Here is a 15,872-nt window from a genome sequence, read left to right as displayed (position 1 = left end):
AAGAACAATTATTAAATGGGTTTTTATTATTATTAATAATAATAGTATCTCTTTAATTAACATTGCAGGTACATAATAAAAAACGAAATGAATCAGAAACAGGAGAGACAACAGAACCGTAATCTTGTCTCAAAATGGTGAAAGTGCCTGGAATAATTCTGTGCTATATATTATTAATTATGATCATCATTAATATCAATATTATGATTACCAGAAAGGTTCATAAAACAAGTTTGCCACTCACTCTGAAAATGCAAACTTATTTTCTATGAATGTGGCTAGATTGTCTTCATCTTATTATCATTTTGATTTATATACACAATGGCATAGAATACATGAAATCCACACCTTAAAGGAGCTCTGTCTTGAATGTATCTACTGTGTTTTCTGTTGGGTCAGGCAGGTATGACAGTTGGAAATTGACGTTGTTCTCAGTGATATACCAAGCAGCCAACAGAGTACAGTACATTGAAGAAAAAGACCAACACTTTGAAAAGTTAAACCAAAGGGAAATTGAAAAAGCAATCATTTCTGCAGACCGACGGGGACATAGACATCTCTTACAGACTCATTGTGTATAGGTTAATACTGTGCATAATGTGGGGCACTACAAGGGACTGAATACACTACCTCACTGCTAGCACTATGAAGTATCAATAAGACAATGTTACGATATCAGATATTACAGTGTGTGGAACCCGTGTCGGATCCCGTATATGGTCGTATCTTACTTCATAGGGCTAGCCTCACAAGAACTATGTATGAAATGATTGTGGATTGTATGAGGATTGTGGATTGTCTCTCACTTTCTTTCTTTCTGAGGTTCCCTTGGAGACGGTTTACATCAGTGTAACCACGGCAACATTATAGGGACATGCGTTGTGTCAGGACCGACCCAACACAGGCCTAAACTCTCCACTAAAGCTCCTCCCAACCAGGCTTTATCAAGTCCTGGTAAAAAACAACGTTGGGGTCTTTGAGTAGCTCTTATTGTTGCTTAATTGGACTTCATGACATCATATGTTGGCCAATCTGAAACTAACCAAAAAACTTGGTAAAGCCCTAAAACAAGCCCTAAAACAAGCCCTAAAACAAGCCCTAATGTGGATCATGTGGTGTGGATTTCAGATCTTTTTTCTTCACAAGCACAATTTTAGCTTTGGTCTCACTTGCTTGAAGAATAATGAGGATAATCTTGCCTTTTCCCGTACCACTACGGACCATTGGATATTTGAAGGGGTTTAAGTTGAATTTCAGAGGAATCAAAATGGATGTGCATTTATTTGTCACTATGTGTGGAGATACATTTCTCTTGGGTGGAACTCCATGATTTGCTCCTGTATTTTGGTCCGTTTGACAGACTGTCACATGGTATGCTAAACATTTCTTCTTCTAGGAACATATTGACAACAACACTCTGAACATATCTTGGAAGTCAACTGTATTCAGTGTGTCGTCTTTTCAAAATGGCTGCTGTCCTTCTCCATAGAAATCAGGGAGGCACTACGTCGAGGTTATCTGGTATTCATGTGCGGTGGGGTAATGAAGGTACTTCTCATGAATCCGCTTTGATGAACGTTCTCGAGTGTGAACAGTGTTTCTTCTTTTTAAATACATTGACATATATCATAGGATGGAAACATCTAGTTACTATGCACACTCCTCTGTTGTGGAAAAGTCTTCGAAACACAAATATACACCCCCCCCCCCACCCAACAATGATATTAGGACTTGATGAAAACATCTCAAATTATTTTATATTTTTTCATCTTTCCACTAAGATAAGACATTTAGTGAAGGACTCAAACATCCACTTTGTCTGCTATGCAATTTGGGAACTGCATAGCAAAATAATGTAGAAAACAGAATGCATGTTACTCTATTTCTGTCATTAGTGGGATGAAATGTGAATAAGTATGTACTTCCAAGCAAATATTTTTGTTACAAAAATATACTTTCTCGTAAAATAATACACATAGTTGTTTTTAGGGTGATATATGTCTCTGTTAAGCTGAACAGAAAGGTTGTCTTTTCAAAAGAGCATGTCACTATGTTTGTGAGAGCTGCAACACTTGCACACCAAGTCTAGCACCAGTCTCTATAGTGTCCTGATGTGTCGGTTCATCTATTCATATTTTGCATACTCCCAGGCCTCTTCATCTGTTGCATAATCTAGTTTTGTTTAATAAGAGTCCCAAATAAAAGAAGATTCCATCTATGTAACCAGGACAACAAAAAATGACATTTTCTTTCGAATGAAACATCAAAACTTTCCCGCTACAATGCCGTTAACTGTTCAAAAACAAAGAGTTCAAACCACCAGTACCACTACAAGTCCAGATCAAACAACAGTTCAGCCAACAGACCTCACAGACCATCGTTTCACTTTCATACCCAAATACAAACAAATTCAAACCATAAATCAAAACAGACGTAGAAATGTGATGATAAAAACTGGTGAATGAAAGGTCAAAGAAAAACAACAGAAAAATACTGACGCTATAAAGAAATATAAAATATATGTACAAGACCCTGTATTCCTTGAGTTTCTGGGTAAATGAACATCAGCGTTGGTGTCTGTGTGTACAGGCATTTCAAACCAAACGGGTTCTCCTTTTCACGCCAAATCCTCCTTAGTCCTTGTCAAACAAATGTGGTCTGAGTCTGACGGAATGACTTGCCCTGTGTTGGTGATTTCCCCCTGTGAATCCTGGTGCAAATTCCACAGCAGCCGTCTCTAGTCCACTAACGGTCTCCGTAGCAACACCCCCTCCACCGCCACCACCACCACACACTCTGCCAGCTAGTTCTCCCTCTACATACAATATATCCCATCTGTCCCTATGCCAGCCTGGTGCTGTCACCAGATGACACTGGATATACTGGTCTCGCGTGGCAGCAGCGGTAGCATGGCGTTATTGGCGTGTGCCTCCTCGATGCTCTGTTCCCTGGGTGTCCTGGCCTGGCCGTGGGGCCTCTGTCCATTGATCAGAGTCATAGGGATGTTGCAGTAGGTGTGCTGGTTACCCAGGGTGGAGAGGGGAGGCAGGCTGCCGCCGGGGGCCATGTCGTACTCGTAGCTGCGGTAGTAATGTTTCTGCTGCCTCATCTGGGTGTGGTAGTTGACAGTGGAGTTGTGGAAGGTGCTCCGCAAGTCCGGGTGCGCCGTGGCCATGGCGGTGGAGGTGGCGGCTGCCATGGAGATGGCGGAGACGGTCTGGAGCTCGCCGAAAGGGCCCTGCTCGCTGACGTCCAGCACCTGCTCATTGCTGATGATGGGCTCCATGTGCTTGAAGGGCATCTCGTACTGCAAATGTTTCCAGAAGTTGGAGCTCAGCTTGTTGCTCTTGGGGCCACGCCACTTGATGACGGTCAGCATCTTGATGGTGTGTTTGAGCGCTTCCACTTCCTGGTAGTTCATGATGCCATGCAGCTCGGCACACTCAATCAGAATCACCTTGATCTCCCCGGTGACCAGCATGTTCCGGAGGCGGGTCTCCAGCTCGAAGATGCTCCAACCCCGCCGCACCACATAATTGGGTGTCATGACGATGATGAGGCGCTTGGATTGGTCCACACAGCGCGCCACGTCCTCGATATAGGCTGAAGAGAGGGAAGGAGAGGCATACAGAGAGAGAAGGGAGGGAAGGAGAGGGATACAGAGAGAGGGGAGGGAAGGAGAGGGATACAGAGAGAGAAGGGAGGGAAGGAGAGGGATACAGAGAGAGGGGAGGCGTGGGAAGGAAAGGGATAAAGAGAGAGAGGGGAGGGAGGGAAGGAGAGGGATACAGAGAGAGAGGGGAGGGAAGGAGAGGGATACAGAGAGAGGGGAGGGAGGGAAGGAGAGGGATACAGAGAGAGGGGAGGGAAGGAGAGGGATACAGAGAGAGGGGAGGGAGGGAAGGAGAGGGATACAGAGAGAGGGGAGGGAAGGAGAGGGATACAGAGAGAGGGGAGGGAGGGAAGGAGAGGGATACAGAGAGAGGGGAGGGAAGGAGAGGGATAAAGAGAGAGGGGAGGGAAGGAGAGGGATACAGAGAGAGGGGAGGGAGGGAAGGAGAGGGATACAGAGAGAGGGGAGGGAAGGAGAGGGATACAGAGAGAGGGGAGGGAGGGAAGGAGAGGGATACAGAGAGAGGGGAGGGAAGGAGAGGGATACAGAGAGAGGGGAGGGAGGGAAGGAGAGGGATACAGAGAGAGGGGAGGGAAGGAGAGGGATACAGAGAGAGGGGAGGGAAGGAGAGGGATACAGAGAGAGGGGAGGGAAGGAGAGGGATACAGAGAGAGGGGAGGGAAGGAGAGGGATACAGAGAGAGGGGATGGAAGGAGAGGGATACAGAGAGAGGGGAGGGAAGGAGAAGGATACAGAGAGAGGGGAGGTAAGGAGAGGGATACAGAGAGAGGGGATGGAAGGAGAGGGATACAGAGAGAGGGGAGGAAGGAGAGGGATACAGTGAGAGGGGATGGAAGGAGAGGGATACAGAGAGAGGGGGAGGGATAGAGATACAGAGAGAGGGGGGTGAGGGAGAGGGATACAGAGAGAGGGGAGGGAAGGAGAGGGATAGAGAGAGAGGGGAGGGAAGGAGAGGGATACAGTGAGAGGGGATGGAAGGAGAGGGATACAGAGAGAGGGGAGGGAGGGAGGGAGAGAGAGGGGTGGGAAGGAGAGTGATACAGAGAGAGGGGATGGAAGGAGAGGGATACAGAGAGAGGGGAGGGAGGGAAGGAGAGGGATACAGAGAGAGGGGAGGGAAGGAGAGGGATACAGAGAGAGGGGGAGGGATAGAGATACAGAGAGAGGGGGTGAGGGAGAGGGATACAGAGAGAGGGGAGGGAAGGAGAGGGATACAGAGAGAGGGGAGGGAGGGAGAGAGATACAGAGAGAGGGGAGGGAGGGAGAGAGAGGGGTGGAAAGGAGAGGGATACAGAGAGAGGGGAGGGAGGGAGAGGGATACAGAGAGAGGGGATGGAGGGAGGGAGAGAGAGGGGTGGGAGGGAGAGAGATACAGAGAGAGAGGGGAGGGAGGGAGGGAGAGAGAGGGGTGGGAAGGAGAGGGATACAGAGAGAGGGGAGGGAAGGAGAGGGATACAGAGAGAGGGGGAGGGATAGAGATACAGAGAGAGAGGGGAGGGAGGGAGAGAGAGGGGTGGGAAGGAGAGGGATACAGAGAGAGGGGAGGGAGGGAGAGAGATACAGAGAGAGAGGGGAGGGAGGGAGGGAGAGAGAGGGGTGGGAAGGAGAGGGATACAGAGAGAGGGGAGGGAAGGAGAGGGATACAGAGAGAGGGGAGGGAGGGAGGGAGAGAGAGGGGAGGGAAGGAGAGGGATACAGAGAGAGGGGAGAGAAGGAGAGAGATAATAACACAGCTAAATATATAGTATATAATATAAATGTATCATATATATATATATATATATATATATATATATATATATATATATATATATATATATATATATATTCTAGTCTGTGTGTATAGTATGTAAAACATGGTCTATCATCCACTGGTTGATGCTGCCTGCTATGGTCTTTTATTAAGTTTGACTAGCTAAATAGGATATTTAAATGGAAGTGTATACATCTAATGCATCATAACATGATATAGAACATGCATTTTACATGTAAAAAATCACTATTGAGAAAAACAGAGAGAATGAGAAGCCAACAAACACAAAACACACTGACATCAGACAATACATTGACCTATCAGACCCATAGCCTTGTTAAACACACTGACATCAGACAATACGTTGACCTATCAGACCCATAGCCTTGTTAAACACACTGACATCAGACAATACGTTGACCTATCAGACCCCATAGCCTTGTTAAACACACTGACATCAGACAATACGTTGACCTATCAGACCCATAGCCTTGGTAAACACACTGACATCAGACAATACGTTGACCTATCAGACCCATAGCCTTGTTAAACACACTGACATCAGACAATACATTGACCTATCAGACCCATAGCCTTGTTAAACACACTGACATCAGACAATACATTGACCTATCAGACCCATAGCCTTGTTAAACACACTGACATCAGACAATACGTTGACCTATCAGACCCATAGCCTTGTTAAACACACTGACATCAGACAATACATTGACCTATCAGACCCATAGCCTTGTTAAACACACTGACATCAGACAATACGTTGACCTATCAGACCCATAGCCTTGTTAAACACACTGACATCAGACAATACGTTGACCTATCAGACCCATAGCCTTGTTAAACACACTGACATCAGACAATACATTGACCTATCAGACCCATAGCCTTGTTAAACACACTGACACCAGACAATACATTGACCTATCAGACCCATAGCCTTGTTAAACACACTGACATCAGACAATACGTTGACCTATCAGACCCATAGCCTTGTTAAACACACTGACATCAGACAATACATTGACCTATCAGACCCATAGCCTTGTTAAACACACTGACATCAGACAATACGTTGACCTATCAGACCCATAGCCTTGTTAAACACACTGACATCAGACAATACGTTGACCTATCAGACCCATAGCCTTGTTAAACACACTGACATCAGACAATACGTTGACCTATCAGACCCCATAGCCTTGTTAAACACACTGACATCAGACAATACGTTGACCTATCAGACCCATAGCCTTGTTAAACACACTGACATCAGACAATACGTTGACCTATCAGACCCCATAGCCTTGTTAAACACACTGACATCAGACAATACATTGACCTATCAGACCCATAGCCTTGTTAAACACACTGACATCAGACAATACGTTGACCTATCAGACCCCATAGCCTTGTTAAACACACTGACATCAGACAATACATTGACCTATCAGACCCATAGCCTTGTTAAACACACTGACATCAGACAATACATTGACCTATCAGACCCCATAGCCTTGTTAAACACACTGACATCAGACAATACATTGACCTATCAGACCCATAGCCTTGTTAAACACACTGACATCAGACAATACATTGACCTATCAGACCCATAGCCTTGTTAAACACACTGACATCAGACAATACGTTGACCTATCAGACCCATAGCCTTGTTAAACACACTGACATCAGACAATACGTTGACCTATCAGACCCATAGCCTTGTTAAACACACTGACATCAGACAATACATTGACCTATCAGACCCATAGCCTTGTTAAACACACTGACATCAGACAATACATTGACCTATCAGACCCATAGCCTTGTTAAACACACTGACATCAGACAATACATTGACCTATCAGACCCATAGCCTTGTTAAACACACTGACATCAGACAATACGTTGACCTATCAGACCCATAGCCTTGTTAAACACACTGACATCAGACAATACATTGACCTATCAGACCCATAACCTTGTTAAACACACTGACATCAGACAATACATTGACCTATCAGACCCATAGCCTTGTTAAACACACTGACATCAGACAATACATTGACCTATCAGACCCATAACCTTGTTAAACACACTGACATCAGACAATACATTGACCTATCAGACCCATAACCTTGTTAAACACACTGACATCAGACAATTAATTGACCTATCAGACCCATAGCCTTGTTAAACACACTGACATCAGACAATACATTGACCTATCAGACCCCATAGCCTTGTTAAACACACTGACATCAGACAATACATTGACCTATCAGACCCCATAGCCTTGTTAAACACACTGACATCAGACAATACATTGACCTATCAGACCCATAGCCTTGTTAAACACACTGACATCAGACAATACGTTGACCTATCAGACCCATAGCCTTGTTAAACACACTGACATCAGACAATACGTTGACCTATCAGACCCATAGCCTTGTTAAACACACTGACATCAGACAATACATTGACCTATCAGACCCATAGCCTTGTTAAACACACTGACATCAGACAATACATTGACCTATCAGACCCATAGCCTTGGTAAACACACTGACATCAGACAATACATTGACCTATCAGACCCCATAGCCTTGTTAAACACACTGACATCAGACAATACATTGACCTATCAGACCCATAGCCTTGTTAAACACACTGACATCAGACAATACATTGACCTATCAGACCCATAGCCTTGTTAAACACACTGACATCAGACAATACATTGACCTATCAGACCCATAGCCTTGTTAAACACACTGACATCAGACAATACATTGACCTATCAGACCCATAGCCTTGTTAAACACACTGACATCAGACAATACATTGACCTATCAGACCCCATAGCCTTGTTAAACACACTGACATCAGACAATACGTTGACCTATCAGACCCATAGCCTTGTTAAACACACTGACATCAGACAATACGTTGACCTATCAGACCCATAGCCTTGTTAAACACACTGACATCAGACAATACATTGACCTATCAGACCCATAGCCTTGGTAAACGTTATGTTCTAAACTGCTGATATAATGGCTATTAGAGACCTACTGAGGCACAATAACTCAATAGTGAAAACAATATGAGAGAAATTGATCTGTGGGTAGGTGTGTGTGTGTGTGTGTGTGTGTGTGTGTGTGTGTGTGTGTGTGTGTGTGTGTGTGTGTGTGTGTGTGTGTGTGCATGTCTACTATGTGTTCATGTGTGTGTGTGTGTGTGTGGGAGACACACTATACAAGCTGCCCTTTCTAAACAGTGTTCCTCATTTGTAACAGTACAAATCGTTGAGCCAAATGTAGCCATTGTGCGTGTCCCCTACATGCCAGAAGAGCGGAGGCTGCTAAAGTCTGCTGTTAGTGAGGCTGCTGGGGTCCTGTCAGAAACAAAGACTTTTCCACTCCAGGTTGACAGGATTAACTAAGCTTCCCTTTCTAATCAAAGAGCCCCTACTGCGAGAGGTGCTGCTCTCTGAGCCAACAGGGCTGGCCATCTCTCACTCTCTCTCGCTTTCTATCTCACTCTCCCTATCTCTCCCTCACTCCCTCTCTCCATCTCCCTCTCTCCCTCTCACTCACTCCATCTCTCTCACTCCATCCCTCTCACTCACTCACTCACTCCATCTCCCTTTCTCCCTCACTCACTCCCATCTCCTTATGCACCCCTCTACATGTCCCTTTCTCCCTCACTCACTCCATCTCCTTATGCACCCCTCTACATCTCCCTCGCCCTCCGTCTCTCTCCTTCTCCTTATGCACCCCTCTACATCTCCCTCGCCCTCCGTCTCCTTATGCACCCCTCTACATCTCCCTCGCCCTCCATCTCCTTATGCACCCCTCTACATCTCCCTCGCCCTCCGTCTCCTTATGCACCCCTCTACATCTCCCTCGCCCTCCGTCTCCTTATGCACCCATCTACATCTCCATCTCCCTCGCCCTCCATCTCCCTATGCACCCCTCTACATCTCCCTTTCTCCCTCACTCACTCCATCTCCTTATGCACCCCTCTACATCTCCCTTTCTCCCTCCCTCTCCCTCCATCTCCTTATGCACCCCTCTACATCTCCCTCACTCACTCCATCTCCTTATGCACCCCTCTACATCTCCCTCACCCTCCATCTCTCTGCTTCTTGTCTCCCTCCAACCCTTGGGGAGGTAAAAACTCAAAAGGGCTTTTCTCTTTTATGCCTTATGCTCAGCTGAGCCCCTGGGGATAGAGGAGAGCAAGATAGCAGGCTGATTAGCAGGAGCATGGAGAACAAAGCCCTCTCATCACCTCACTATGATAAGTCAGTCTGGATGTTCTCTGTAATTGGACTTTAACGCTGACAAACACAAGACCCCTTTGCACCCTCTACTATCTCTCTCTCTCTGCTTCTCTGCCTCTCTCTCTCTTTCTGCTTCTCTGCTTTCTCTCTCTCTTTCTGCTTCTCTGCCTCTCTCTCTTTCTGCTTCTCTGCCTCTGTTTCTGGGTCTCTGCTTCACTCTCTCTGCTTCTCTGTCTCTCTCTGCCTCAATCTATCTCTGCTTCTCTGTCTGTCTCTGCTTTTCTCTCTCTCTGCTTCTCTGTCTCTGTGTCTCTCTGCTTCTCTCTCTCTCTGCTTCTCTGTCTCTGTCTCTGTCTGTCTGCTTCTCTCTGCTTCTCTGTCTCTGTCTGTCTCTGCTTCTCTCTGCTTCTCTGTCTGTCTCTGCTTCTCTCTGCTTCTCTGTCTCTGCCTCTCTCCATCTCTCTCTGTCTGTCTCTGCTTCTCTGTCTCTGTCTGTCTCTGCTTCTCTGTCTCTGTCTGTCTCTGCTTCTCTCTGCTTCTCTGTCTCTGTCTGTCTCTGCTTCTCTCTGCTTCTCTGTCTCTGTCTGTCTCTGATTCTCTGTCTCTGTCTGTCTCTGCTTCCCTCTGCTTCTCTGTCTCTGTCTGTCTCTGTCTGTCTCTGCTTCTCTCTGCTTCTCTGTCTCTGTCTGTCTCTGTCTGTCTCTGCTTCTCTCTGCTTCTCTGTCTCTGTCTGTCTCTGCTTCTCTCTGCTTCTCTGTCTCTGTCTGTCTCTGCTTCTCTCTGCTTCTCTGTCTCCGTCTCTCTCTGTCTCTCTGTCTCTGTCTGTCTCTGTCTGTCTCTGCTTCTCTCTGCTTCTCTGTCTCTGTCTGTCTCTGTCTGTCTCTGCTTCTCTCTGCTTCTCTGTCTCTGTCTGTCTCTGCTTCTCTCTGCTTCTCTGTCTCTGTCTGTCTCTGCTTCTCTCTGCTTCTCTGTCTCTGTCTGTCTCTGCTTCTCTCTGCTTCTCTGTCTCTGTCTGTCTCTGCTTCTCTCTGCTTCTCTGTCTCCGTCTATCTCCGTCTCTCTCTGTCTCTCTGTCTCTGTCTGTCTCTGTCTGTCTCTGCTTCTCTCTGCTTCTCTGTCTCTGTCTGTCTCTGCTTCTCTCTGCTTCTCTGTCTGTCTCTGCTTCTCTCTGCTTCTCTGTCTCCGTCTATCTCCGTCTCTCTCTGTCTGTCTGTCTCTCTCTAAGCCTCTTTCCTCTCTGATGGGCTTTCTAGAGTAGCACAGTTGTTGTGGCTGGTTGTGGCTGGTTGTGGCTGGTTGTGGCTGGTTGTGGCTGGGTGAGACTGGTTGTGGCTGGGTGTGGCTGGGTGTGATGGGTGAAGCTGGTTATGGCTGGTTGTGGCTGGTTGTGGCTGGTTGTGGCTGGTTGTGGCTGGGTGAGGCTGGTTGTGGCTGGGTGTGGCTGGGTATGGCTGGGTGTGGCTGGTTGTTGCTGGGTGAGGCTGGTTGTGACTGGGTGTGGCTGGGTGTGGCTGGTTGTGACTGGTTTGGCTGGGTGTGGCTGGTTGTGGCTGGGTGTGGCTGGTTGTGGCTGGGTGAGGCTGGTTGTGGCTGGTTGTGGCTGGTTGTGGCTGGGTGAGGCTGGTTGTGGCTGGTTGTGGCTGGGTGAGGCTGGTTGTGGCTGGGTGTGGCTGGTTGTGGCTGGGTGTGGCTGGTTGTGGCTGGGTGTGGCTGGTTGTGGCTGGGTGAGGCTGGTTGTGGCTGGTTGTGGCTGGTTGTGGCTGGGTGTGGCTGTTGTGGTTAGTTATGGCTGCTTGTTGCAGGTTTTGGCTGGGTGTGGCTGGTTGTGGCTGGGTGTGGCTGGTTGTGGCTGGGTGAGGCTGGTTGTGGCTGGTTGTGGCTGGTTGTGGCTGGGTGTGGCTGGTTGTGGCTGGGTGAGGCTGGTTGTGGCTGGTTGTGACTGGTTTTGGCTGGTTGTGGCTGGTTGTGGCTGGTTGTGGCTGGGTGAGGCTGGTTGTGGCTGGGTGTGGCTGGGTATGGCTGGGTGTGGCTGGTTGTTGCTGGGTGAGGATGGTTGTGACTGGGTGTGGCTGGGTGTGGCTGGTTGTGACTGGTTTTGGCTGGGTGTGGCTGGTTGTGGCTGGTTGTGGCTGGTTGTGGCTGGTTGTGGCTGGTTGTGGCTGGGTGAGGCTGGTTGTGGCTGGGTGAGGCTGGTTGTGGCTGGTTGTGGCTGGGTGAGGCTGGTTGTGGCTGGGTGTGGCTGGTTGTGGCTGGGTGTGGCTGGTTGTGGCTGGGTGTGGCTGGTTGTGGCTGGATGAGGCTGGTTGTGGCTGGTTGTGGCTGGTTGTGGCTGGGTGTGGCTGTTGTGGTTAGTTATGGCTGCTTGTGGCAGGTTTTGGCTGGGTGTGGCTGGTTGTGGCTGGGTGTGGCTGGTTGTGGCTGGGTGTGGCTGGTTGTGGCTGGTTGTGGCTGGGTGTGGCTGGTTGTGGCTGGGTGAGGCTGGTTGTGGCTGGTTGTGGCTGGGTGAGGCTGGTTGTGGCTGGGTGTGGCTGGTTGTGGCTGGGTGTGGCTGGTTGTGGCTGGGTGTGGCTGGTTGTGGCTGGGTGTGGCTGGTTGTGGCTGGTTGTGGCTGGGTGAGGCTGGTTGTGGCTGGTTGTGGCTGGGTGTGGCTGTTGTGGTTAGTTATGGCTGCTTGTGGCAGGTTGTGGCTGGTTGTGGTTAGCTGTGGCTGGTTGTGGCAGGGGTTGTGGTTAGTTGTGGCTGCTTGTTGCAGGTTGTGGCTGTTTGTGGTTAGTTATGGCTGGTTGTGGTTAATTGTGGCTGGTTGTGTCAGGTTGTGGCTGGTTGTGGTTAGTTGTAGCTGGTTGTGTCAGGTTATGGCTGGTTGTGGTTAGTTGTAGCTGGTTGTGTCAGGTTGTGGCTGGTTGTGGTTAGTTGTGTCTGGTTGTGGTTAGTTGTGGCTGGTTGTGGTTAGTTGTGGCTGGTTGTGGTTAGTTGTGGCTGCTTGTTGCAGGTTGTGGCTGTTTGTGGTTAGTTGTGGCTGGTTGTGGTTAATTGTGGCTGGTTGTGTCAGGTTGTGGTTAGTTGTGGCTGGTTGTGGTTAGTTGCTGACACAAGTAGGGGTAAGTGGCTGAGGGAATGAGAGTACCTCTAAGGAGTCTTGAATCGTCCTGGAAATGATCATTGGTGAAACCTAAACATAAATAGTTCAACATTCAAAAGGTGTGATCAGGTAGACTTGCAGAAAGGCATCAGAGGAAGTTAGAGTCAGGGGACTTAAATAAGTTACTTAGATAAACTGTGCCTAGTTTCTCTCAACTCACCAAAACACCTTTATCTCAGTTTAATATGGGAGTTGTGGCATCAGGACAAAAGGAGCCTGTCAGTTTACATACTATGTATTACATTGTAATAGATGCGTTTCAAACAATTCATTGGCTATGAAGACTACTATTTCAATTGATTACTTTATACTCAAACTTTCAACATAGCATATATTTCAATGAAATAAATAGCTTTATTTGCATCAGAAAATGTTTTGTTAATTTGCCTGCAGACAAATCCATTGATTTACGAGGTCTTAGAGGAGAACAAAAGTCCTTAGAAGGTCTGTATTTCAGCCCTGGGTTTGTGCCACGTATCCCCTATTAACACAGTCCCCCTGACAACACAAACATTTAAGTCAAACTGGCTGTAATCGTAACATCGACACAAACTGAACAATGTGACAGACAAGAATGTGACACAAATGAGCCAAAACAAAGAAAAGGATTCCAACTGAGAGTAATGGAACAGTATCAGAGATTATCCTCCAGTATCATGGCCCTATCACAGGTGCCAAGTGTCAATCTGAATTACAAGCAGTAAACTGCAGTCAACATGCAGAAGTCCCCTTTGATTGGTTGTGAGACAGCGATCATGAAGATGTGATTAAGACTGGATCAATGCAACATAATAACAAAGTTGATTATTACCCACTAATTACACATTTTCAGCTATACCACAGACAACTCCAAATCAGCGGCTGAACGCTACATGCTGTTATGTTGTAATTAACAGGTTAAAGTGACAGTTCACTGCAAAATCGACGTTTGTCAGATGTTTACAGTGCAAAGTAAGATGGTAGAATGTGTCACGAGATATGTACACAACACAATGGCAACATTAGAAACAGAATTAAACAGGAAATAGACCAAAAAGGTACAACACTTACTTCCGGTTGGGATCAAGTCCCTGTCTGGAATGAACAGTTTATACCCATAATGCCTCTCCAGGACGTCGGGTAGGATCTCCAGGGCGAAGCGTTCCTCCTCACGCGTCTCCTGACTCCACTGGTCCGGGTCCACTTTGGTGTATGACAGATAGGCATCATAGTCCTTATTATCTACAGGAGTAACACACAGACCAGTATATTACTACACTATAGAGGATACAGACCAGTCTATTACTACACTATAGAGGACACAGACCAGTCTATTACTACACTATAGAGGACACAGACCAGTCCATTACTACACTATAGAGGATACAGACCAGTCTATTACTACACTATAGAGGATACAGACCAGTCCATTACTACACTATAGAGGATACAGACCAGTCTATTACTACACTATAGAGGATACAGACCAGTCTATTACTACACTATAGAGGACACAGACCAGTCTATTACTACACTATAGAGGATACAGACCAGTCTATTACTACACTATAGAGGACACAGACCAGTCTATTACTACACTATAGAGGATACAGACCAGTCCATTACTACACTATAGAGGACACAGACCAGTCTATTACTACACTATAGAGGATACAGACCAGTCTATTACTACACTATAGAGGATACAGACCAGTCCATTACTACACTATAGAGGACACAGACCAGTCTATTACTACACTATAGAGGATACAGACCAGTCTATTACTACACTATAGAGGATACAGACCAGTCTATTACTACACTATAGAGGATACAGACCAGTCTATTACTACACTATAGAGGATACAGACCAGTCTATTACTACACTATATAGGATACAGACCAGTCCATTACTACACTATAGAGGATACAGACCAGTCTATTACTACACTATAGGGGATACAGACCAGTCTATTACTACACTATAGAGGATACAGACCAGTCTATTACTCCACTATAGAGGATAGTAGTAACATACAGACCAGTCTATTACTACACTATAGAAGATACAGACCAGTCTATTACTACACTATAGAGGATACAGACCAGTCTATTACTACACTATAGAGGATACAGACCAGTCTATTACTACACTATAGAGGATAGTAGTAACATACAGACCAGTCTATTACTACACTATAGAGGATACAGACCAGTCTATTACTACACTATAGAGGATACAGACCAGTCTATTACTACACTATAGAGGATACAGACCAGTCCATTACTACACTATAGAGGATAGTAGTAACACACAGACCAGTCTATTACTACACTATAGAGGATACAGACCAGTCTATTACTACACTATAGAGGATATTAGTAACACACAGACCAGTCTATTACTACACTATAGAGGATACAGACCAGTCTATTGCTACACTATAGAGGATACAGACCAGTCTATTACTACACTATAGAGGATACAGACCAGTCTATTACTACACTATAGAGGATATTAGTAACACACAGACCAGTCTATTACTACACTATAGAGGATATTAGTAACACACAGACCAGTCTATTACTACACTATAGAGGATACAGACCAGTCTATTACTACACTATAGAGGACACAGACCAGTCTATTACTACACTATAGAGGATATCAGTAACACACAGACCAGTCTATTACTACACTATAGAGGATATTAGTAACATACAGACCAGTCTATTACTACACTATAGAGGATATTAGTAACACACAGACCAGTCTATTACTACACTATAGAGGACACAGACCAGTCTATTACTACACTATAGAGGATATTAGTAACACACAGACCAGTCTATTACTACACTATAGATGATACAGACCAGTCTATTACTACACTATAGAGGATATTAGTAACATACAGACCAGTATATTACTACACTATAGAGGACACAGACCAGTCTATTACTACACTATAGAGGATACAGACCAGTCTATTACTACACTATAGAGGATATTAGTAACATACAGACCAGTCTATTAGTACACTATAGAGGA

The 15,872-nt window shown here is 46.1% G+C and overlaps 1 protein-coding gene across 4 annotated transcripts in view; it reads right to left on the bottom strand.

Moving 5' to 3' along the window:
• Positions 1-15,872, bottom strand: part of LOC116374138 (interleukin-1 receptor accessory protein-like 1) — a 399,675-nt gene continuing 383,803 nt past the window's right edge. For 2 of the 4 annotated variants that reach the window (XM_031823979.1, XM_031823980.1), the window contains exons 10-11: positions 13,892-14,062; positions 7-3,603 (exon numbers count right to left, since the gene is read on the bottom strand). In XM_031823979.1, the coding sequence (XP_031679839.1) occupies positions 2,861-3,603; positions 13,892-14,062 (914 nt within the window). In that variant the 3' untranslated portion in view covers positions 7-2,860. Of the gene's footprint in view, positions 3,604-12,826; positions 12,872-13,891; positions 14,063-15,872 lie in introns of all 4 variants that reach the window. The other 2 variants (XM_031823978.1, XM_031823977.1) reach the window with 2 other exon arrangements.

The sequence above is a fragment of the Oncorhynchus kisutch genome, linkage group LG5 (genome assembly GCF_002021735.2).
Source record: "Oncorhynchus kisutch isolate 150728-3 linkage group LG5, Okis_V2, whole genome shotgun sequence".
NCBI classification, from domain to species: domain Eukaryota; kingdom Metazoa; phylum Chordata; class Actinopteri; order Salmoniformes; family Salmonidae; genus Oncorhynchus; species Oncorhynchus kisutch.
This window is presented reverse-complemented; position numbering and strand designations above follow the sequence as displayed.